The 24539-nt window shown below is 56.0% G+C and overlaps 1 protein-coding gene across 10 annotated transcripts in view; it reads left to right on the top strand.

Annotated features, from left to right (window-relative positions):
- Positions 1 to 24539, top strand: part of DNM1 (dynamin 1) — a 41780-nt gene that overhangs the window by 15194 nt on the left and 2047 nt on the right. For 3 of the 10 annotated variants that reach the window (XR_008530057.1, XR_008530055.1, XR_008530056.1), the window contains exons 7-21: positions 821 to 963; positions 1094 to 1229; positions 1403 to 1470; positions 2595 to 2733; positions 9395 to 9481; positions 12071 to 12141; positions 12337 to 12388; positions 12593 to 12604; positions 14538 to 14651; positions 18382 to 18491; positions 19278 to 19389; positions 20207 to 20377; positions 21421 to 21636; positions 22022 to 22237; positions 24335 to 24371. Coding sequence is in view for 6 of the 10 variants with exons in the window: in XM_054584316.1 (XP_054440291.1) it covers positions 821 to 963; positions 1094 to 1229; positions 1403 to 1470; positions 4339 to 4477; positions 9395 to 9481; positions 12071 to 12141; positions 12337 to 12388; positions 12593 to 12604; positions 14538 to 14651; positions 18382 to 18491; positions 19278 to 19389; positions 20207 to 20377; positions 21421 to 21662; positions 22022 to 22237; positions 24335 to 24356 (1695 nt within the window). In the remaining 4 variants the exon portion in view is untranslated. Of the gene's footprint in view, positions 1 to 820; positions 964 to 1093; positions 1230 to 1402; positions 1471 to 2594; positions 2734 to 4338; positions 4478 to 9394; positions 9482 to 12070; positions 12142 to 12336; positions 12389 to 12592; positions 12605 to 14537; positions 14652 to 18381; positions 18492 to 19277; positions 19390 to 20206; positions 20378 to 21420; positions 21663 to 22021; positions 22238 to 24334; positions 24372 to 24539 lie in introns of all 10 variants that reach the window. The other 7 variants (XM_054584314.1, XM_054584315.1, XM_054584312.1 and 4 more) reach the window with 5 other exon arrangements.

Below are 24539 nucleotides of genomic sequence, written 5' to 3'. Positions count from 1 at the left end.
GATCTTGTGTGGCGGGTGGCACCAGCAAGCGCTTGGGTTTGGAGACCAGGACTGGCGTGTGTTCGGCTGAAGACCCTGGTTCCTTCCGAAGTGGGGAGATAGGGACAGCGACCCCAGCGGCTCCCCTAGGGTGTTCTCCATCTGGGCTGGGGCTTCAGAAACTGAGGGGTGTGCGTGTGTGCGTGCGCGCGCGTATGTGTGTGTGTGTGTGTGTTGACAGAAGGCAGGCAGTAGGGGACGCAATGTGGCGTGGAACAGGATTTGGGAGTCTTAAGGACACAGACCTGGGTTCCAATCCCAACTTTGTCACTCACCCACTGAGACAGCGTCCAGCTCTCTGAGCCTCTGTCCCTGTATCTGTAAAATGGCGATGATGGTGACCCTATTTCACCGGGTCTCTGTGAAGATTCAGAGAGATACTGTGCAGGCCCCGGAGTGAGCCCCGGGACTTGAGGAGGGCACAGCCTGCCAGTCGCCCCTGCCTCTGATGTGTTCTGTGCTGCCCTCGTGGTGTCTAAAAGTATTAGTTAAAACTCGGGTAATTTCAAATAAAAATCTAGATTTCTGGCTCCTTTGCAAATTGAGTTAGTCACTCATTAATTCAATTGATACACCTCCGTGAGGACCTGCTGTGTGCCGGGCCCTGCCCTCAGGCAGCCTTTGTTCCGGTGGGCAGGGCTGTGGCTGCCCTCTTCAGCTCTCCCCCTCACCATGTCCGCAGCCTCCCTGGCACCCTGGTCCCTGCCTAGCCCTGTGGGCATTTGGGGTTTCTCACTTATGACCATGGCCTTAACCCTTGTCTGGCCCCGACCACCCCCAGCAACTGACGAACCACATCCGGGACACACTGCCGGGGCTGCGGAACAAGCTGCAGAGCCAGCTGCTGTCCATCGAGAAGGAGGTGGAGGAGTACAAGAACTTCCGTCCTGACGACCCAGCGCGCAAGACCAAGGCCCTGCTGCAGTGAGGGTCTCCCCTACTCTCAACTCCCTGTCCCTGAGCTGCGCCTCCCCCAGCCTCTCAGCTCAGGGCTCCCCCCGGTCCCCTCCGTGGGGCTGCTGCAGCCCCTCAGGCCACACCACTCTCCCCTCAGGATGGTCCAGCAGTTCGCCGTGGACTTTGAGAAGCGCATTGAGGGCTCAGGGGACCAGATCGACACCTATGAGCTGTCAGGGGGAGCCCGCATCAACCGCATCTTCCATGAGCGCTTCCCATTTGAGCTGGTCAAGGTAGGACAGGCTCCCGGGGGGTAGCAGGGCTCAGGACCACACACCCGCGCCCCCAGGACTCTCCGATGCACTCCTCAGCGCCTGTGTCTACACAGCCCTGGGAGTGGGCGGGCCCATCGTGACGTCCCAGATAGAGGGGCAGGCCCTGACTGGCCACCTCTCCCTCTCCACAGATGGAGTTTGACGAGAAGGAACTCCGAAGGGAGATCAGCTATGCCATCAAGAATATCCATGGCATCAGGCACGTATTGGGACCGGGGAGGGGGCCCAGCCGCAGAAGGCAGGGGGTCTGGTGCAGAGGCACAGGGAGTGAAGCAGTGAGCCTCCCTCAGGAAAGACCAAGAGCCGTGGTCCCCAGTCCCCTCAACCCCGACTTTCTGGCTCCCACTTCACACAGGCTCCTGCTGGGGAAGGTGGATGGGAGGCCTGAGCCGCCCCCCTCCCTGCAGCCTGCTACCCTCCTTTGCTGGCCCTGCCGTCAGGGCCTGGAGGCTGGACGAGCTGGGCAGGACACAGGTGGCCAGGTAGCGCCCTCTGGGCCTGGGCTCCCTGCCCATCTCTATGGTGAGAGCTCCCTCAGTTCTACCCAGGTGGCTGCACAAAGCTGTCCCAACCACTGGGTAGGGCCTGGGGCGGAGCATCCTGGTATTGGTCTGTGTCCTTTCATGATGGGGTGGGGACAGCTTTGGGCTGTCCCCATCCCATCTCTACCCTCCAGACCTTCTAGACCCTCCACAGTCCCAGTATCCCTAAGTGGGTCCATTCTACCCCACTTCTCACCTTCTAGCCAACCCCAAGGCCTGTGGAACAGGAAGGGGGACTAAGAAATAGGCTGTTCTTAAAAGCTTAGACTTGCTTCAGGGACCCAAATCTATACCGTGTGTTCTTTCAGCAAGAAAATTTACAGCACCTGCTATATGCCAGGCAGCGACCAAAATGCCCCTGCTTTGATGCAGGTTCAGTTCCAGGGTTTGGCATGGAATTTATAGACCGATAACTGCATTGGCCAAGGCACAGGGAAAAAAATCTCTTCTAGTCTTAAGATAAAATGCTTTATTCCTGGAAAGGCTCTTAAAGAGATCCCAGGTCAGCACTTTTCAAACCATTTTTGGCCATAGAACCTTTAGTGTGAACAGAATCTTAAGAGGAAGTAAGGCATAAAGGCAGGTAAGCAGACCTTGCCTTAGACCATCGCCAAAGAGCAATGATTGAAAGTCCTTCCTTGTCCTTAGAGTCCCTGCTCGTTCTTCAGATGGGGACCCTGGAGCCCAGAGAGGGGTAGGGGGACGACCCCGAGGGCAGAGCTCAGGGGCGTGGGCGGGCGCTGGCCTGTGACACTGCCCTTCTCCCGCTCCGGGCGTTCAGAACGGGGCTCTTTACCCCAGACATGGCCTTTGAGACCATTGTGAAAAAGCAGGTGAAGAAGATCCGAGAACCATGTCTCAAGTGTGTGGACATGGTTATCTCGGAGCTAATCAGCACCGTTAGACAGTGCACCAAGAAGGTAACCCGGCGGCCCGGCCAGCCCGCTCCCCCGCCCCGCTCCTGCACTGCTGACAGGCGCCCCTTCCCATGCCCCCCCCCACTGTCTCCCCGGTAGCATGTACAGACCTCAGCGGGGTGGGAGAGGCAGGCCACCACAGACCAGGAGAGGGGAACTCTCTGAGGGGGCCTCATCCACCCCCCTGGCCCCCAGGCCCACGACACCAAGGGACTAGATGCTGGTAAGACAGGGAGGATGGTGGCTATTTGCCCGGAGAGCCCACCAAGAGCTTTGCCAGCTCAGGGAGAATCGGGCTTGAGGGGACCCTCCGCCTTCGGAGTTGGGTCATCTTTGGGGATCCAGGGAGAGGTCTTGGGGAAGCCTGGGCCCTGGGACAGGTGAGGAACAGGACCTCCTTGGGTGTTGCTGTAGGGGGCTGGATGTCCAGAGAGGTGCAGAGGATGCAGGTCAGGCAGGGACCCCGACTCCCGCTGCCCCCCATCCTCCACATTCTCACACCGCCCCCACCCAGGACCCCCACCCGGGGCCTTCCCCTGCCCCCTCATCCACATGTCCTTCCAGAGACAGCGCCCTCTTCCGTCTGCTCTGTCATCTGAGCCTCACAGAGCCACCCAAGGAGGGCAGGGCAGGGAGGATGGCGCGGATTTCACAGCAGGAACACTGAGGCTCAGGAGATCAAGTGACTTTTCCAAGGTCCTGTTAGCTACGAGGTGGCAGAGCTGTTACTGAACGCCAGGGCTTTGGACTCCAAGTCCAGTGCTCATTTGATCCCACCCCCAGCCTCCCTTCCTTTCCGCTCCCCACTGCCGCCCGGCCCCTCTCTATCACCACCGCCACTCTTCATGTCTTTCCTCTTCTCTCTCTTCTGTCTTTCCGAGCTGATCCCCCAGAGCCCTTTGGAGGAAAGGCAAAGGATGTCCCTTGAGGAGGAATGGAGGGCAGGAGTAGAGCAGGGCGCCGGAGAGCGGAGGTCGGGCGGCGACCCTGCGACTGAGGGAGGCATCCTCTGCACTGCGGGTCCGTGGCGGGGAGCCCCCTGCAGCTGCGCAGTGCAGCGGGCAGCGCTGGCTGGCGGAAGCAGGGCGTCGCGCTGGGCTCTGGAGTCAGGGTGAAGTGGATGCAGGAGGTGCTGGGAAACCTAGAACTGAACAGAATGGGTGGGTGGTGCTCTGGCCTGGGTCAGCCTCTCAGGAGGACCCAAGGCGGCGACACAGATGGCATTGGAAAAGAGAGGGCAGGCCCAGTGTAGCTGAGGAGTGAGGGGCCAGGCCCTGGGGCGAAGATCTGAACTCAGTAAGGGGCCTTGTACGGAGCAGAGGGTTTGGTCTTTCAGGAGCACCCCCTCATACCCGCAGAATCTGGGCGGCGCTCGGCAGCCCCCGGGAGGTGCCAGCCCCGGGTGGCGGCAGGGAGGGCCGGTCCCATGCTCACATTGTCTTCTGTTCTCTCTCTCTCTGTGTCGGTGTCTCTCTCTCTTACCCCATGCCTGTGCCATCCTCCGCCCCGGCCCTGGCCCTGCTTGGCTTTTACTGCCCTCCTTCTCCCCACCCACCCGCCCACCTGTGGCTACCCCTCCCCTTGTCCCCTCCTCCTCCCTGGGTGCAGGACGGGCCTCTTCACACCTGACCTCGCTTTTGAAGCCACAGTGAAAAAGCAGGTGCAGAAGCTCAAAGAGCCCAGTATCAAGTGTGTGGACATGGTAGTCAGTGAGCTCACGTCTACCATCAGAAAGTGTAGTGAAAAGGTATGGCGGCCACCTGGGTGGGGCTGGGCCTGGCCGTCCCCTCCTCATGGCCGTGGCCTCCCGTGGGCAGAACTGTCTGCTGAGCAGGCCTGGCAGCCTCTCGTCCACCCACGTGGACACCCATGCAGCCAGGTGATTCCTGGCCCTGAAGTTCTGCGCCAGTTTATAACCCTGGGCCTGCTTCCACTCACAAGCCCTTCAGGCCTCCATCTCTGCCAGAAGACTTTTTCTGCTCAGCGCAGTGGCCCCTTCCACCAATAATAGTAACAATGATGACAATGACGACAAGGAGCAGGCCGCTCCTGTATGCCAAGCACTAGGCTGGGTGCTTGCCCTTGTTGTCTGACATATCTCAACAACCCTGGGAGGTGGTAGTACAGTCCCATTTTACAGATGGCAAAACTGAGTCTCAGTGAAGAAAAGCGGAGTGCATTTTAGATGAGGGAGGCTGAGGGAAGACATCTGGGATCGGGGCCTCCTGGGATGGGGGAGCTATCCTAGTGCCTCAGAACCAATTTGCCTAAAAGCATATTGGATTATTCATTTTACATTAATCCATACTCATTTGGCAGGGTCAGCCTCTTTTCTGAATCATCTGTGACCTTTTAGATGCCTTTTTCGTACTTGTCTACTTTTGGGCATTCTGAGGATTTTGAGCCAGGTTGTCTGAAGGAGTACGTCCCAGACTAGTGCATGCGCACCAGGTGCCTGGGGGATCCTTTCCAGGATTCAAAGGCTGTCCCCCTCCAAGCAGGATGAACCAGCCTCTGGGGAAGAGCCCAGCCTCACCTGTATTTGAAAAAACTCCCTGTGCTGGAGAGGTGGGGGCACACCTGCCTTAACTTCCTGTTTCAAATAAGTAGCAGTGTTCGTGGCTCAAGCTCAGTTAGTCACGTGCACCCCTTTCGCACCCCTGCCTCCCTTTTGCCCACTTCTGTGTCGAATGGGGACAGACTGAGCAAATTAGCATCCACTCAGTGCCTATTCCAGGTGGGATAAAAGCCGGGCTGGACTCCCCCATTCCCCAGTATTGGGACCCCTGAGTCATGATCCCACTGCATCGCGAATCCTAGGCAAAGATTGCCCAGCGAGAAGTGTTCACCAACTTAGATTTCTCCAAACCTTTTCCCTACACATAGATTTGTTTATTCTGTTATGTAATCACACATGAATGTATTATCATCCTGCTTTATCTCTTAGTAATGTGGATTTTAATTTTTCTTTTTTCGTCAAGTACAGTTGGCATTCAATATTATTTTATATCGGTTTTGGGTATACAGCATACTGCTTAGACATTTATGTAATTTATGAAATGATCCTTCCAATAAGCCTAGTGCCCACCTGGCACCATACGTAGTTATTACCAATAGGCATTTTTAGAGAAGTATTACATAGTCTACATAATCATTTTTAATGGTTGCGTAATATTCTATTTGGTAGATTCACCATGGTTGACTTAACTGTTTTCTTATTGGTGAATTTAAATTGCCCCCAGCTTTTCAATACTTTAAATAATCTGGCAATGAACATCTTTGTGTAGAAAGATTTTCTTTAGGATTATTTCCTTAGGATAGGTTCCCAGAAGACCAGTTACTAGATAGAAACATTTAAACATCACAGAACACTTGGCTGAATTGAAGTCCCAATAGAAAGAAGTAATTATTATAAATGGTAAAATTTTGGAAACAACCCATATGTCCATCAAGAGGAGACTGATCATATAAAGTATTACACAGACAATTGAAAACTATACAGTCACACCTTGGAGATATTATGGGTTTGGTCCCAGACCTCCTCAGTAAAAGGAATCACAATAAAGTGAGTCACACAAACTTTTTTGGTTTCCCCTGCACATAAGTTATATTTATACTGTATTGCAGTCTGTTAAGTGTACAATAGCATTTTGTCTAAAAGAAGCAATGTGCATACCTTAACTTAAAAATGCGTTATTGCTAAAAAATGCTAACCATCATCTGAGCCTTCAGAGAGTCAATCTTTCTGCTGGTGGAGGGCCTCACCTTCAATTTGTAAAAAATGCAACATCGACAATAAATATACATCGACAAATAAAACAGGGTATGCCTACAGCTGCTTAAAGGGCAAGGCATGTTTCTTTCCCTTCACATCTCCCTTCACAACATACTGTGGAAAAAGAAAAAAGCAGGTCTCAGAAAAGAATGTGTTGTACTTAGAGGGAAAATATATATGAATGATAACATTCCAAAGACATACCCCCCAAAATGTTAACTATTACTTTAAGAGAGGGCAAGAACATAGCAATTTTTCCATTTTATTGCACAAGTTTTAATCACTTTCAAATTTTTTATGGTGAGTCTATATGACTTTTGTGAGCAGATCACAAAAAAAAAAAAAAATCAACAAAAAATTTCAAAAGGAAATCGCCAAAGTTAATTTTAAAAATAGGTTTGCCTTTTGGTTTATTTCATGGATACTAAATATTTTTTCTTTACATGGCAAAATTCACCTATCTTTGTCCACTTTTTTTTTTTTTTTTTGCCCTCCCCAAATGTTCTAAGTGTCCTGCTCCTGCCAGAGGTTTGAAAAATAGTCAACTGTAATTATTCCTAGGACTGCTAGGGTTAGTTTTCCTCTCTGAACAAAATCTGGCGTTCGGTCAGGCACGTGGTATGCTGCTCAGTCCTCTCAAAAACCCTCAGAGGGTGGGCGCCATTACTAGCACATTTTCCACATGGAGAAACAGGCTCAGAGAGGTCCAGCCACTTTTCTAAGGAGTGTCGGCAGGAAAGGGGCTGGCTTTGAACCCAGAGCCATGAGACTCCAGGGCCTGTGCCTGAACACTAACTCGTGGGCTCCAGCCAAGGCTTGTGAGAGAAAAGTTCCATTTTAAAAACTGGCTAAAAGTCCTGGGAATGCTCAGAGGCCAACACAATGGAAAAAGATGCTCAAAAGGAATAGAGAATTTCTCAAAGGGGCTGAGGCTGCCCTGCCGTGCATGACACGTGGAAAACTTGACGAATGTAACAACCAGGCGGTTAGTGGGAGAGCTGGTCATGCTCTTTGGCAAATTGCTCCCTCCTCCTCCCTCCTCGCCCCCCCAACCTCTCCTGCAACCCCGCCCTCCGAGGGAACACTTGGGACCACTTGGGACCACCTCAGAGGAGGCCTTCTGGTGAGGGTGACTCAGTCCTGAATCTCAGCTCCAACTTGGAGACTTCCTTTGAGAAGGGATGGGAACCACTCCTTGAGCCTCATGGGGCAGCAGGGTCCAGGGGCCCCCCGCCTTGGGTTTGTTTTTAAGCCCCTGGTCTCAGACCGCCCCCCACCCAGGTCCTCTGGCCTTGGCCGCATCAGGCACCGGACAGGTGGGGTGGGAGGACGCAACACCTCTCACGTCTGCCTCCCTGGGCTGGCCTCCAGGGCGCCGCTTCCTTCCCCATCCTCCTTCCTCTCCCAGCGTCCCCACCCCATCTCCTTGGCCTCCATCTTGCCCTCAGAATCAGTACCTGTGACCTAGTCATGCTAACCTGCAGCTCTCTTCCCACGTAGGGGCACCCTCCCGAGTGGCCTGGCCCAGGGACAAAGAGCGGTTCTAGCTTTGCCCCATTGGGTTCCCATGCGGCCACTGAGAGGCGAGTGCAGGCCAGCAGGACTGGACGTTCCTGTGGGTGGGCTCCCACCCTCAGCAGCTCAGCGAGTCTCCCTCCCTGAGTTGTTGCTGGATGGCGGGTCCGAGGGCACGGGAGCCTTGGCAAGGAGGGCAAAGACATCCATCCTTCATTCCTCCCCTCACCCCTTCAGCGTGCCCTCTCTGAGCACTGGTGGTGCGCCTGGCCCTGCCCCCGCCTTCAGGGCCATGAGAATACAGTTTGCTGCGGGAATGTGACAGGGAGGCCCCCAGTACCAGTTCCTGGGTGGTTAGGGCAGGCTTTCGGATGGAGGTGACATCCAACAGTGACATGAAAGAGAGTTGGTCAACCTGGGCCTAGACCAGAGTCCAGCTGAGCAGAGAGCAGAGTTCACAGGCAGAGGGCGAAAGCTTGGGGCAACTTTCCCTTCGGCCTCAATTGATTAAAAACTGGGAGAAAGTGGGTACTGCTGAGCTCCTGACGCAAAAGCAGTGGGGTAGGGACAGGTTGGCTGGCCAGCCCGGAGCCAGGCCGACATGGCTGGAGATGACGGTGCCAGCCTCCAGCCTGCTGAGAGGGACAAAACCGGGTGGACTCTACCGAGAGGGCCAGGGGCCCTGCCAGGCCCCCGCGGGGTCCTGCTCATGCTGCTGGCACCCCCCGCTCTGCATGCCCCGCCCCCGTGCCCTTGCATGCCCGCGTCTGTGGCTCCTGCATGTCCTTTGTGTGATTGCTGGTTCCCCTGCCTCGCAGCTCTGACAAGGAGCATTGCCTGTCCCCAGCCTGATTCAGGAGGCCAATTGGCACCTTGGGCCCTGCCCTCCCCAGATTCTTCCTGGATAGAGAATCCCCGCCTGACTGTCCCTCCAAGCCTTTGGGCAAGGGGGAGCCCTGAGGGTCAGGGAGCGCTTTGGGAGCTAGCAGGCCGCCAAGCCAAGGCCTCGGTGGAATGTCCGTTTCCAAGATGGCTGTCACCGGAGCCGGCGCCAAGGAGCAAGCGGATTCCCGTGGCATTTCTGCCCGCGGGACCGCCCTCCCACCCCTGGTTGCCTAGATAGGACAGTGAAGAAGGGCTGGAACCAGGAGACCCTTGAATTGCCATTTGGGAGCCATTCTTGGAGGAAAGGGGTGGCCATGGCTGGGTGCCATCAGCTTCCTGGGACCCCAGGTCTCTTTGCCCCTCACCCCTCGGGCATTCTGTGGGTGCCTCCCCCCAACGCTCCTGGATCGCTGGGCTCTGGGGGGGTTGGGGTGTTTCCTGCCCGTGCCCCCTGTGTACGTGGCTCTCTCCCCTCCGGCCCTTCCCCAGCTCCAGCAGTACCCCCGGCTGCGAGAGGAGATGGAACGGATCGTGACCACCCACATCCGGGAGCGAGAGGGTCGCACCAAGGAGCAGGTGAGCCCAGGACCCCTGTGCCCGAGGCTTTTGGCGGTCCCTGGGCTTCCTTCCTTCTTCCCATTTTGTCTCATCTGTGTTCTCCCTCATGCATTCTGTCCTCGTACCAAATCTCTGCTTCTCTCTTTTATTGTGGGAAAATTCGTATATATATATATATATATCTCTCATAAAATTTAGCACGCAGCTCTGTGGTATTAAATACATTCACATGGCTATGCAATCCTCGCTGCCATCCATTTCCAGAACTTTTCATCTTCCCAAAAGGAAATTCCGTCCCCATTAAATACTAACACCCCATTCCCCTTTCCCCTAACCTCTGGGACCCACCATTCTGCTTCCTGTTTCTATGCATGTGACACTTCCAGGGGCCTCATATAAGTGATAGCGTACAACATCTGTCCTTTTGTGTCTGGCTTATTTCACTTAGCATAATATTGTCAAGTTCATCCATGTTGTAGCATGTGTCAGCATTTCCTTTTTAAGGCTGAATAATATTCCAATGTGTGCATATACCACATTTTATCCATTTGGGTTGTTTCCACCTTTTGGCTATTACAGATAATTCTCTTGTAAACAGAGGTGTACAAGTATCAGCTTGAGACCCTGCTTTCAATTCTTATGTGTATGTACCTAGAAATGCAATTGCTGGGTCATATGGTAATTCTGTGTAATTCTGTGTATGGTAATCTTTTTTAATTGATTTTTCGAGAGAGAGGGAAGGAGAGAGAAACGTCGATGTGAGAGAGAGACATCAATCTGTTGCCTCTCGCACACACCCTGACTGGGGACTGAACCCAAAATCCAGACATGTGCCCTGACCCAGAATCTAACCCATGACCCTTCAGTCTGTGGGATGATGCTCCCACCAACTGAGCCACGCTGGCTAGGGCTGTCTGGTGATTTTTTGAATAACCACCACACTGATTTCCAAGGCAGCCGCACCATTTTACGTCCCCACCACCTGCTTCTCAACTTCCTAGCTGTCTATCCTCTGGTCGCCTCTCTTTGGGCCTGTCTCCCTATCTGCTCTTTCTCTGGGTCACCTACACCTGTCATAGCCACGCCTCTTCCTTTTATGTAGTCATTAATCAATATTCATTCGTTCACTCCTCTGCATCACAAACACCTGGCTGACTGCTGGCCCTGCGGGGGGCGGGGCAGAGATGGCGGCCTCCTCACAGCCCGCGTGAAGCTCGCAGACCCTTCCGTCCAGGCCCATCTCTGGCTACCACTTCCCAATTTCTGTCCTTCCACATCCCTTTGCCACAATTGTGCTGTCCCCAGTCACTCACATTTTTGCGTTTGATGTTGCTTGTGAACTCTCACTGACCTCCCCCTGACCGGTGTGGCTCACTTGGTTAGGTGTCATCCCACAATGCAAAATGTTGCCAGTTCAATCCTCTCCCTCTCTTTCTCCCTCCCTCCCCTAAAAATAACTAAAGAAAATCTTTAAAAATTCTTACTGATCTCTTTTTAATTACAAAAGTGATAAGTATCAATAAAATATTCAATCAGGATAGATGTGATTAAATGACAAATAAGCGTCCCTCCACCCTTCCTTGCCCCCATTTCCCCGTCCAGGCATTTTTCCTTGACACACACAGGTCCCAGATTCCACCTTAACCTTGGAGAACCGCATTCCTGCCACATGTGTGTCATGGCTTTCTTTTCTGAAGATAATTGTAGGCTCTAACACCGGTCAAGCGCCTATTAGGTGCTCACCTTGCGCAGGCCACCTGCCGCATCCCATTGTGTCTTCCCCGCTGCGGTGAGGCAGGAGCAGTTCCTCTGTGGGGCCTGAGGCTCGGTGAGGACAGGCCTGGCTCACAGGAAGCAGCAGGCCCTGGGTCTGACGCCTGCAGGCTGCGTCAGGAACGCAGCTCTCAGCGCCACTCGGTTAGGAACGCCCTCGCTCTCAGACACTTGCACAGAGGATCTTCCCGGCCAGAACCTAGAAACTGTCCTCCTTGTTTGAACAGCTTTATGGTTTACATACCATCGTCTATTTCACCTTTTGATGGCCATTGGCTTGCTCCCAGTTTTTCTCTCTTACAAACCACACCACACCAAACACCCTGGTACATGTACCTTTGCTCCCTCGATGAGTTTGTGCAATATAGTTCTAGAAGTAAATATGTGCATTTTAATGTTGTTGAATATTACCAAATTGCCCTCCAAGAATTTGATACTAAGTTGCACTTCCACCAATAGTATATGAGAGAATTTACCTTCTCACAATCATGCCCATACTGGTCATTATCAATGTCTGGTACTAAATTGGTAGGTTTAAAAGGGTCTCGTGGTTTTAACTTTCCATTTCTTTATTAATGAGGGTGAGCTATGTATCCTATTGGTTATATGCATTTCTTCTATGGACCTGTTCATGTTCTTTGACTATTTTGATTTGTGTTTCTTGGGTAGGAACTCTTCATTTATTACAGATACTCGTATGTGTATATATATATTCATTTACTATAGATTGTGGATTAATTTTGTTATGGATCCTATATGTGCGGTAAGTATTTCATACATTTTAAAACTCTGTGGCATGTTTCCCACCTGCCTCCTGACCTGTGTGTCCTTTAGGTCATGCTCCTCATCGATATTGAGCTCGCTTACATGAACACCAACCATGAGGACTTCATAGGCTTTGCCAAGTGAGTGCTCCCGAGGCAGAGAAGGTGACGCCTTGTGTGTATGTGTGTATGTGAGAGAGAGAGAGAGAGAGAGAGAGAGAAAGAGAGACCCAGGCCGGGGTTAACCTTCTGGGTTTGGTGCCCACTCAGCAGGGGCCATGGAGCTGGGCCTCTTGAAAAGAGAAGCTCTGAGACTCTCCCCTCTCTCCCCTTTAGTGCTCAGCAGAGGAGCAACCAGATGAACAAGAAGAAGACTTCAGGGAACCAGGTGAGTGAGCCCCGCTGCCCCAGCCCAAGGGATGAAGGGTGCCGGATGGACGCCAAGCTCTGAGAGCCCCCTCCCCCAAGGGGAAGGGTCCACGGGGGCCAGGGAGCCTGCCAGCCGCCAGCCACAAGCCTCCCACTCTGCCTCAGTAACCCTCTCTCCTCTCTCCCAATGCTTCTCGTGGTTGCTATGGTTACCTCTTTACAGGATGAGATTCTGGTGAGTACCAGGACGGGGGCTCTTGGCTTGTGCAGTGCGGGGGAGGAAGGGCCTCATCGTAGTGGGGAGGGGCAAGAGGGTACCCTTTGGCCTGAGCTGCTCGCACACACCAGCCCCAGGCTGTGCGCTCGTGCCCTCAGGCCAGAGGCAAGGCCTAGCCGCAGGCAGAGCCCCACCACCCTGTCCATCAGTGTGCAGGAGCTAAGCATTACTTCAGCCAGAGGCAGACCGTGTGGGCTGGGGTGGGTGAAAACGCCTGGCCGGGGCCTGGTACCAAGTGGGTACTCCTTAAATATCTGGTGGATCGGTGGATGAGAAAGAAGCATGTTGTTAAACTTGCCTGGCACACAGTAGGTGCTCGGTAGAATAAAGTAATTAATGAGTGGAGTATCCCAGGGCAGTTTGGTTCAGCAAACACTCACTGGTGCCTATACCGTACTGGCCCCTGGGCAAGAGCCAGACCCGGGCCCTGCACCTTGGAGACCTAGGCCTGCAGGCATGGGCCAGGCAGAGTGGGAGTCGGGCAGTGGGAGGGGCTCTGGAGGGGCTTTGGATGTGCAGGGAGGAGGGCAGGGCTGGGGGTGGCCAAGGGAGGGCAAAGGCTGCAGATCAGGGCAAGCAGCAGGCTGGCTAGGCCTGCTGGTCAGATGCTGAGAAACGGAGCGCCAGGGCGTGGCATTTGGACGCGATTCCAAAGGCAGTGACAAGAAACTGAAGGAAGCTTCGCTAGACTGGACAGGGTGGGAGAGGGGCCACAGGGCACCGGCTGTCGTGTCCCTGTTCATGGCTCAGCTGCTGATCCGCCATGTGGCAGGTTCTCCTCGATGTTCTCGGGGAAGCCAGAGAGGGTTAAAGGGGCTTCTAGGGCCTCAGAAGCAGGCCTGGCCCCAGGCTCCTTGGGTCTTCTCTGGATGCCAGAGGAGAAGCAGGGAGGTCAGGGCCAAGGGAGGCAGAAGGAGCAGCTCCCTTACCCTCTTTGCCTGGCCCACCAGCAGGGTCTGGGCGGCGGTCCGCCCTTGGAGTTCAATCCAAGGGTCCTGGTCTATAGTGACGGCTCAAGGCAGGCCTGGGGACAGCGTCTTCCTACTGAGAAAGGAGACCTTTGCCTCTTACTCTAAGATTTCCCTGCCCCCACTCCCTACGACCCCACCTGTGTCCAGGGTCTGGGGCCAAAGATCCTTCGAACCCCGCTATTGTAGCATTGTGTGTGCATGCCATATATATTTACTGATCACGTACTGACTGTTGAGCACTCTGCAAGGTGCCAGGATACGGTGAGCGAGAGAGTTTTACAATTTAGCAAAGAGAGCCTGACATGAACAGACACATACATACACACATTAATTCAAAATACCAGTCATTGTCATAGAAGACTTAAGAGAGTGATAAAAGGTTATAATGGGAGTCCTGACTTTTATGGGAGGTAGGGAGGGGCTGCCTGAGAATGTGACTTTTGAGCCAATACCCAGAGGGTGAGTAGGAATTTGCCAGGCAACCAGGAATGGAAGTGCTTTTTAGGCAGAGGCAACGGCAGCATGTGCAAAGTCCCCGAGGTCAGAGACAAGACTTAGAACAAATTAGATGTGAAGCTGAAAAGATGCTCAGAGCTGTCTTGCCCTACTGGCCACCTAAGCTCTCCTTGCACACTCTTAGTGGCGGGGAGCTCATCCCCTACCACAGCCACCAGTTCCCTACTCGGACGGCTCTGACTGTTAGAAGGCTCTTTGTTCTGAGCTGATTTCTGCCTTCCTCTATCTTCCCACCTGTTCACTTGTGGTTCAAACCAGGGCAGGTCTGGTGCCCCCCCCGCGACCAGCCAGGCCTCCAAGAATGTGGGGAGCAGGAAGCTTTCTAGTGCCTCTCCTTGCCTACCCCATCCTCCACAGGGAAGCCGGGCCTCTGCCCACTGACCTGCTGCCCCCTCCCCCCTCAGGTCATCCGGAAGGGCTGGCTGACCATCAACAACATCGGCATTATGAAGGGGGGCTCCAAGGAGTATTGGTTTGTGCTAACTGCCGAGAATCTGTCCTGGTACAAGGACGACGAGGTGAGTAAAGGTCATCAAGGAAGTTGGCTGATGGCCAGTGTCAGGCTCAGGCCCTACCGCTGGCTTGGTGTGGACTGAACCACCCAATAGGGTCGGTTTTTTTTTTAAATCCCATCAAAGGTCCTTGGGTAGAGGTGGGCCGCAGAGATCAGGGTGGGCAGTCCTGGGGGTTCGTCCAAGCTGGATAGGGAAGGTGGCTTGGCTGGGCACGGAGCTTGGGGCTGAGCGCCATGGAGAGGGTGGGCAAGGGTGCGGGACGCCCCCGCCCCGCCAGCCCCATGGCCTTCCTGTTTTCCTGCTCTAGGGCGTGCCGCCTCTTCTGTGGCCCCCACAGGCCCATGACACACAGAGTCCAGCCGCCAGACACCCTGTTAACCCCTGCACCCCAGTCCCCCGGACCCCAGCAGTCCAAGGGAGATGTTCAGGGAGCCCCCAGCCTGAGGGGCCAGAAGTGATGGGGTCCCACAGAGACGCCACTCAAAACTCCTCCCTGCCCAGCGGGGCACATAGACCCCCTTCCTGCCCCGCCACCTCCCTCCCTGGCTGCTGGTCTCCTTTAAGAATGAGTATTTGGCTTCTACATCTGGATTCCAGAGGTGACCAGAGAGAGCGGGGAGGGCTGGGGGGGCTTGTGGTAATGAACTCCAGCTGGCCACAGTATGGGGGAAGGGACCCTCTTCTTCCTCAGGGCGCTCTTGGGGGAGAGGGCGCTCTCACCTCTCAATGAGGAAGTAGGGCTCAAGGTGGGGCCCGGGGATTTTGGTCTCCCCGCGGCCCCCCGCCACCGCCTTGATCTCTGCCCCCTACAAGTCGCCCTGGGCAGGCCCCCGTCCCCACCTTGGGCTGGGCCCTCTGTCGTCACTGGCAGGGGCGCCAAGCCATCTGGACCTCATTACCTCCGGCCTGGCCTCTCCCTGCGCACAGGGGCCCCTGCAAGGGATGGAGTGTGAGGTGGCGTGGCAGGCGGCTGAGGGGGGTTTGCTTCCTGCGCTGTCACTCAGCCGGCTCCCTAGACACTCCCCACAGCTGGGGGGTGCCCACTGTGGGCCCCCTAAGGTCCAGTGTGACCCGGGGCTGGCTGACTACACTGCGGGTGAGGGGGGAGCGTATCTGCGAGGGGCCCCTCACCTCGTGCCTGGGGCGGCGGGGGGGCCGTCGCTTTTGGGCTTTGTGTGTACATTGGAGTTGAGCTGAGGGGACGCCGGGCCTGAGTGTACTGGGGAGTGGGCGTGGGTGTGGGAGCGAGTGCTGGGAGGTGGGGAGGCGTGAGGCCTGTGTGGGGGTGTTTTGCGGGAGAGCGTGCGGCTGTAAGCATCTAGGTATGTTCCATATAGGAGCGTCTCGTGTGCATTTGGGGGCAGACTGTGTGCCTGAATCATGACCGGACGTGTGTGCCGTGCTCAGTATGTCATTGTGTGTGTGGGGGGGGGTGGCTTGAGGAAGGAAGGTGTGTGTGCGCAATATTTGAGAATATGTATGTAGGGCGTGAGATGGGAGAGGAGCAGCGTCCCTCTGGGAGGGGGTGGGGTGGGGTATGCTCACTCGTGTGTGCGCTCGCGGTGTGCGTGTGTGCTTGGGGCACGGGTGTGTGGTTCAAAGTGCGGGTTTGGGGGTGCGTGTGCCCGAGTCGTGGAGTGTATGTGTCGGGGTGAGGCGGTGCGTGGGGGGTGTGTGAGTGGAATTTTGCACTAGAACATCTGGGGACATGGAGCTGGTCCCAGATGAGGGAGAGTGTAATCCGTCCCCGGGCTCCCCCCAGCCGCCAGCCTTCGGGTCTTTGGGATTGGGGTGACCCTCTAGACAGACAGCCACCCACATCCCCAGCCCTCATTAACCGCCCCCGTCTTCTCGGTCTTCTCTCCCCACCCATCAGCACCCCCACCCCATCTCAGGCAGGGTGGCACCCCCATCCCTCTGCACCTCCTCCCGGCCCACCCTGAGCCCCCCATGCCCCCTGCCCCAGCTCCAGGCTCCAGCTCTGGGGTGGCGGATGTCGGTCCAGCTCTCCAGCGGCGCCGAGGGTCTAACCCAGCCAGCCTAACCAATGTGCAGACTACTGTACAATTTGGGAGTCCTGAACAGATAGTCTAAACACTGGGTAGACGGAGTGGACGTGTCCTCTGGTCCATCCGGACGGCAGTGTCTGTCATCGGGTGGGAGTTTCGGCCCGTCTCCTGGAGATCCAAGGCCCCCATCCCCAGCCCAGCCAGCCCCAGGTCCCTTCTCTGCTCCCGGCTCCCCTTCTGCCTCCTTTGACGTGGCAGGGGTGAGCAGGAGCTGTGCTGGGAGGGAGGGGCCTGGGGAGGGGGCCGGCCAGCAGGAAGGGAGGGCTGGGGGGAGGAGGCCACTCCTGCTTAGTGTCCAACCCCAGAGCGCAGGGCGGTGGCAGCAGGGCCTCCCTCGAACGCTTCCAGATGTTCCCTGGCCTCATGTGCAACTTCCTCCTCTCCTCCCCCAGCCGCCCTCCGGGGCTCCCGGCCACCCGGCCACTCGCCTGGCATAAAGGGGGCTTTATGTGGCTGGACAGGCCAGGCGGGTGCAGGGGGCAGAGGGAGGTGGGCAGGATGATGCCAGGACAGGGAGCAGGGTTCTTCTAAACCCAGCCCCCCGACCTGAGATGTGGGTGAGGCACCTACCCACGTCCTGAGTCCCCAAGACCCACACAGACCACCCCTCCCCTCCCCAGCGTGGGTCCTGTGGCACTGGGCGGGCGAATGAGCTACACACAGCAGGAACCTCTCCCCCCTCCCAGAGCCCCATCCTGGGGTCCCTCCTCCCAAAATCTCTGAGCCCCTCCCCTTGACACAGGCTTGTCGGCCCACACCAGGCTCACACGTGAGCACGCAGGCCTGGCACCCACATGCCCATCCACAGATACACATAGCCCCTCCCAGACAACTACAGATAAACTAACCATATCCAGCCCATTACATACAACTGTATGCCCGTAAACATGCGAACCCACAGTCCGTGTGCCGCAGGCACTTTCGCGCAGACACATAGACATTTACGATTGCCACACATATCTACAAGTGTGCATACAGCCTCATGGGCACACGGACATGCTCATGTGGGTGCCAGGCTGTGCTGAGCACCTCCTCAGAGATGCGTGTTCACACTCACACATCTATGCAACAAAGAGTCATGGGCACACACACATACAACAGTGACAGGATATGTGTTTGGGCTTGTATGTGTTTGCACACACACAACCACACATTTGCACACAGACTCACCATCTCCAGGCCTGTGCTACGTGCTGATTGCTAACACATGGGCGTCTGGGGGAGTGGGCTGAGCCAGCCCTTTGAAGCCGAGGAGCTGGTGGCCCCCCTTCCTGTCTCTATAATCAGGAAATGAAGTCAGAGGCTTATCCAAAGCAGGCCCAGCAGCCAGGCCAGGGGCGAGAGAGGCTCCAGGGTGGGGAGTTGAGATGGGGGTGGGTCCCTGGGCTGGGGCTGGGCTGGGGCTGGCCTGGCTTGCCTCCAGGGCTTTCTTGGGGCAGGATGTGGGAACCACCCTCAGCCTTGCCACCCTGGGCTCGAAGGCTCTGGCAGGTACGCAGAGGTGCCCAGCAGGTCCAGCGCCTGCTCAGGGCAAAGGGGCTGGTACCAGAAGCCCAGGGCTACTGTGAGGCTCCAGAGCCCCAGGTGCCCCCCATGTGGAGCACTCTTAGGGAGTGAGGCGTAGCAGAGAACAGTGCCAACCTTACCCATGGCTCTGCCCACAGGAGAAAGAGAAGAAATACATGCTGTCTGTGGACAACCTGAAGCTGCGAGACGTAGAGAAGGGCTTCATGTCGAGCAAGCATATCTTCGCCCTCTTTAACACGGAACAGAGGTGCCTGCCTGCTCCCCAACCAGGGCTCTGGGGCCCCAGACCCTGCAAGCCCCAAACCACCATGCCCCGAGGAGAAGCGGGGCCCACAGATTCAGAAAGGAGAGGGCCCTGCCCAAGCCCCACAAGTCATTCATTTGACAAATACTTACAGAGCCCCTCCTCCGTGCTCAGCATCACGTCAAGCTCTTTCTGGCCGCCCGCCCTCCCTCCCTCTCTCCTCCTTCCTCCCTTCCTGCCTCCCCCTCCCCTCCTGTCTTTCCACAGTCACTTGGTTAGTGCCTGCCCTGCATAAGACATTCTGCCAGGCACTGGGGACAAAAGAGAGCCCCAGTCAGGCCTGGTCCCCTTCTCATGTTGGTAAGTGCCCAGGGGGGCCAGTGGGAGCACCAGGCAGAGATGAGGGTTCAGTATAGCCACCATCAAAGGAGTCCCCAGAGAGCCAGGGCAGGAGCCAGCAGGGCTGAGACCCACGCTGGGGGCTGTACTGTTGCGGATGCCCTCGTATGAGGGCTCAGTCCCCTTCTGACTGAGCATTTTACTGCTCATTTCACTGAATTCTCGCAATGACCTAGGAGGCAGAAATTATTATTGTTAACCTACCTTCCAGATGAGGAAACTGAAGCTTAGAGAGAGGAAGGGACTTGCCCAGGGTCACCCAGCTAGGACACGAGAAAGCCAGTACTGGCCCCCAGCATGATGACTCCAGTCCATGCGTGCCCTTCACCACCAAGGTCAAGGGGTTTTACCCCAGCCCCATCTCCCTTCACCACCTGCCGCATCTTGCAGGAATGTCTACAAGGATTATCGGCAGCTGGAACTGGCCTGCGAGACACAGGAGGAGGTGGATAGCTGGAAGGCGTCCTTCCTGAGGGCTGGAGTGTACCCCGAGCGTGTTGGGGTGAGTGGCAGGGCAGGGAGGGGAGGGGCACACTGCTTATAGTAGGGATCTGGGGTCCCATCCTCAGTGACACCAACTCTTGCCATGTTTCTGAGCCCTCACTGAGCTGAAAAGTAATAGACCGCCTCCCCCTCCCTGTGCTGGGGCCAGATCAGAGTTAGGCCTTCCTCCCATCTTCCAGTAGCAGCCTTGTGTCCACTTCTCTGCCAGAGGTGGCATTTGCGGCATCCCTGTCATATGATGGTGGTTTCTTGTGACTGCCTCCTCTTTTCGCTCCTCTTCCACTGTGGCAGTGTCTGGAGCTGCCTTAGAGTTGGGGTGCAGTGCTCCGGGTTCACTCAATCCCTCCCCTTTTCCTCTGTGTATCTGCTTCGGCTCTGCCTGCTGGTGCCGGCTGCGGTGGCAATGCTGGTGCGGTGACCTCGATGATCTTGGTGTGGGCCTCCCAGGACAAGGAGAAAGTGAGTGTGCCCCTCCCTCGCCTTCTGCCATGCATGTTCAGCCTGGCACCACCTCTAGCCAGGTCCTTAGAATCAAGAAAGGACCTTAGTGATGTCCTTTCCTAATTTATTGACTGGGAAACAGAGGCAAATTCTAGGCCCTAGAATCAGAGACAAGATTAAACAAGGGTCTGGGATCCTGAGAGGTCCTGGGATGAGCAGAACCCAGAGACCCAGAGCATATGGGGGGGGGCTGGTGTCCAGGTGTTCAGGCCAGTTGCCTCAGTGTTCCAAGTACCCTGGGGGGGAAGGGGCTGATGCCTAGAACCTGGCTTCAAGGGCCCAGCCATGCTGATGCCCTCTGTTCCCAATGGTAGGCCAGCGAGACCGAGGAGAATGGCTCAGACAGCTTCATGCACTCCATGGACCCGCAGCTGGAGCGGCAGGTGGAGACCATCCGGAACCTGGTAGACTCATACATGGCCATCGTCAACAAGACTGTGCGGGACCTTATGCCTAAGACTATCATGCACCTCATGATTAACAATGTGAGTGCACCCCCATGGGGGAGGGGCTGGCAGGTGCTCTTGTGGGACCGAGGAGGTGGGCAGCCAGGTTGGCCTGGGGGAAGCATGAGCCAGGCCAGTGGGACCAGGTCTAGGGAGAGAGAAATGCGTCCACACCAGAACCATCTAGTAGAAAAACGTATAATGTGACTTTTATATATGATTTCGTAGATTCACATACTCAAGTTGTTCCAAACATGCTTGAAAATTTTACAAAAGGGGCTAGGAATCTGCATTTTTCAAGAACACCAAATCGTGTTTTGAAATACACAGTCCACAGAACCACTACTACTGTTTGAATCCTGGCTTTGCCACAAATTCCCTGTGTGACTTTAAGCAAACAAACTACCCTCTCTGAGGCCTGTTTCCTTATATGTAAAATATGGATAACAATAGAGTTGAAGAGTAAATGAATATAAAGTGTATAACAACACAGTGCCTGGCACATAGGAGGTGCTCAACATATATTTGAATAACAAATAAATAAAATAGGCCTATGGCATAAAAAATAAAATAAAATAAACCTCAGCATCTCTCCATGAATGTCCCAGAGTCTAGGCCAGGTAACCCACTCCTTCCCCGCACAGGGAGACTCACATCTCCCCCAATCCAGGCACATATTCACAACCTGTTACTAGAGGGCTCAGAAAATTGTAAACTCTCTTCCTTATTTTGGTCCAGGGGAGCATGCAAGTCCTTGGAAAGGGTTTAACTAATACATTTTACAGATGAGGAAAGTGAGGCTGAAAAAAGCTGAGGAAGGGGGTGTCCTAGATGTATGGGAGTTCCCTGAGTGTACTTCTCAGCCGTGACCTTGTAGAGGTCACTTTTCCTCTTGGACCATCTGAGATAAGGGCAAGGGGCAGGGGTTGGGCGGGGGCAGAGGAGATACCCGAGTTTAGGTAAATCCTCCCGCCCCCCAATGCTTCCAGCCCAGCGCACGGTCCTAGCAGGGCCCCGAGGGTGGAGCAGGCAGACAGGCGTCAGGTCCCACCCCTCTCCTCTCTTCACCTGCTGGCACGCAGACCAAGGAATTCATCTTCTCGGAGCTGCTGGCCAACCTGTACTCGTGCGGGGACCAGAACACACTGATGGAGGAGTCAGCGGAGCAAGCACAGAGGCGGGACGAGATGCTGCGCATGTACCACGCACTGAAGGAGGCGCTCAGCATCATCGGCGACATCAACACGACCACCGTCAGCACGCCCATGCCCCCTCCCGTGGACGACTCCTGGCTGCAGGTGCAGAGTGTACCGGCTGGACGCAGGTACCAGGGCCGGCCCCCACGGCCCCAAAGCCCCCCAGTCCGGGGCCCGTGGGAGGAGGGCCGGGACCGGGCAGTGGCGCGCCCGCGTCACCGGGGCCGCTCCCACTTGGAGCGAGGGGCGGATCTTAGAGAGGGCGGGGCTTGTCGCTGGGCGGGGCTTGCCATGGAGCGCTGGCTGCGGAGCTTGGTAGAGCTGGAACGTGGGAGCCACTGGGGGCGTGGCTTAAGCTCCGGCAATCATCTGGGGCGGGGCTTTGCGCTCTTGGGCGTGGCCTGTGCTTGGATGGGCGGGGCTTCAGAGTGGGGCGGAGCCGCTCATCTCTCTCCTCGCCTTGTCCTCCGCGCCCTGTCGTTCGCAGGTCACCCACGTCCAGCCCAACGCCGCAGCGCCGAGCCCCCGCCGTGCCCCCAGCCCGGCCCGGGTCGCGGGGCCCTGCTCCTGGGCCTCCGCCTGCTGGGTCCGCCCTGGGGGCGGCGCCCCCCGTGCCCTCCAGGCCGGGGGCTTCCCCTGATCCCTTCGGCCCTCCCCCTCAGGTGCCCTCGCGCCCCAACCGTGCCCCGCCTGGGGTTCCCAGGTGAGTAGATGCTGAAAGCGGCGGAAGAGACCAACGGGCGGGCGTGGCCGGGAGGGAGATGGGGCTGGATTCTGCAGCATCGGCCCTCGCCGCCAGAGCCGGCCGTCTTCATTGAAGGCTCTCGTGGGTGCCAGAACCACGGGAGGTGTGGCCGAGGGCTGGCGGAGCCTGCTCCCCAGGGAGCGCTGAGTCCCGGAGGTGGTCGTTTCTTGGGGGGTGGGGCGTGGGGCTCATTCTACCTGTCCCTTTCTTTCAAGCACTTGCATGGCGCTTCCCTCCTTTTCCACTCTTCCCTCACATTGCATTCCTCCTTTCCCCTTCTCTGTTTGTCCTCTACTCTCACCCAGTCCCTAGGGAGCCTACCTTAGGTCAGAGGATCTGAATCCAAATGCTCTTCGGATGTGTACATTTTGCTCACTTACGCTCAGGGCTACCCTGATGTCCCCACTTCCCAGGCCTGACTCTTTTGAGCTGTCCCAGAAGAATGTCCCGCCTCTGACCCACAGGACAGAGGCCAGGCGGTGACTGTGACCAGGAAGGTGTGTGATGTGTGTGTGGGCGTGCACACAGGTGTGAGAGTGTAAGAATGGCACCCAGGCAAGGGGGAGGACAGGCAGCAGCTGGGAAAGGGCCTGGGAGCCATGGGGCAGTCTGATGGCTCTCTTCCTTTCTTTCCCCTGCCTCTGGCCCTACCTGTCCGGGGCCCACATGGGGGTGGGGTGGGGCAGGAGGGATTGAAGGCTGCCCCTTTCCCAGAGATTTCCAGGGAAAAGGATTCTACTTCATCCCCTGGCTTTGCCTTCTTGATCCATGACCCTCTTTTAAGGAAGATCACTCTGATATCTAACTGTCTGCCCTGTTCCTACTGGACATATTCTCTGAGGAAGGACACATCAGACCAATAGCATCTATTCATGTTTCCAGATGGCTGAAGGGTAGGGCCATGGGTCTAGCCTCCATGAACCCAAAATGAAGCAGAGACGGGACTTGCTGCATGGTGACCTGGTGGCCAAAGCAGGTGGGGTAAAGCAGGCAGCATGGTGTTGATCAAGAGCACTGTTCCAGAGTTCAGAAGTTCTGGTTCACCCTGCCCTTTAGGCAAGTCACTTTCCCTTGCAGAGCCTCAGTTTCCCATCTACCAAATGGTAATTAACATTCTGCCTTCTTCTCAGGGTTGGTGTGGGGATCAAGGGAGACAGTGGCTAGAGGAATGCCACATTAGCTGGAAATGGGGCTCTAGGAGCACTTGGCTAACTTCCAACGTGAGTTCAGATTCTTAAGAGTCTTTGCCATGCCCAGATCTGTGCTGAGGTCTGACATATGGGAACTTCAAGACTTGATACCTGCTCTAACTCCAGTTTTGCTAACACACAGGAAACACTTGGCAGCTCATGGCCCTGCCATGGGGAAGAGAGCAGTCTGGGGACAGCTTGACTTTAGTGAGTCTGGTGCTAATTGAGACGAGGCTCAGGTGGTGAGGAGCTGGGAGGCATTCGGGTCCAGAGCGGCAGTGTGGGCAAAGGTTTGGTGAGGGATGCATTAAGGAGAGCCGCTGGCCGGAGCAGAGTGCAGGTAGAACGAGGAAGAATAAGCAAAGGTTGCCCTAGGTACGGTGGCACAGGTTGGAGAACCCTCAAAGCCCGCAGTAGGGAGCTACGGATGGCTCTTGGGCAGAAAAATGACAGCTGGACCCTAAGAAAGCAAAACCTGTTTCTCATGGAGATTTGCAGGTGGCCCTCTGAGCACGCCAGGCATGAGTGTGCAGGGAGCTGGTGCAAATGCTCCTGTATGCGGGCAAGCTTCTGTGTTGTGATTCAGGCCACGCGTGTGCTTCAGTGTGCCTAGTGGCTGCATGCCCCAGATCCGTGCTGCACGTGCCAGCCAGCGGGGGTGCTGGGCAGTGGGGAGTGGGGGAGGTGTATGCGTGTTGTTTGTGGGCATGTGTGTCAGTGTGTGCATGCGGGGCCACGGGCCCTCACAGCCTGTGTGTGCACGCCCGGACGTGTGCGTGTGCGTGTGCGTGTCCCCGTCCCCCAGCCCCAGGCCTGCCCTGTCCGTGTGAGTGAACTGCCATGTTGATTTCGTGCTGTCTTTCAGAATCACTATCAGTGACCCCTGAGGAGCGTCAGCCACGGTAGGTACTTGCCTCTCAGCCTGCTGCATGAAAGGTGTGTCTGCCCCTGCTGCACCAGCTCCACACTGGGGGGCGCACCTAGGACCTCAGAGCCAGGCTCTCCTCCCTCTCCCTTCTGCAGCTCCAGACTTATTCTGTCCTCTTTCTGTCCTTGCTGCCAGCTGGCTC

The sequence above is a fragment of the Pteronotus mesoamericanus genome, unplaced genomic scaffold, assembly GCF_021234165.1.
Source record: "Pteronotus mesoamericanus isolate MK-2021 breed Mesoamerican mustached bat unplaced genomic scaffold, CSHL_Meso_final contig_78, whole genome shotgun sequence".
Lineage (NCBI taxonomy): Eukaryota > Metazoa > Chordata > Mammalia > Chiroptera > Mormoopidae > Pteronotus > Pteronotus mesoamericanus.
This window is presented reverse-complemented; position numbering and strand designations above follow the sequence as displayed.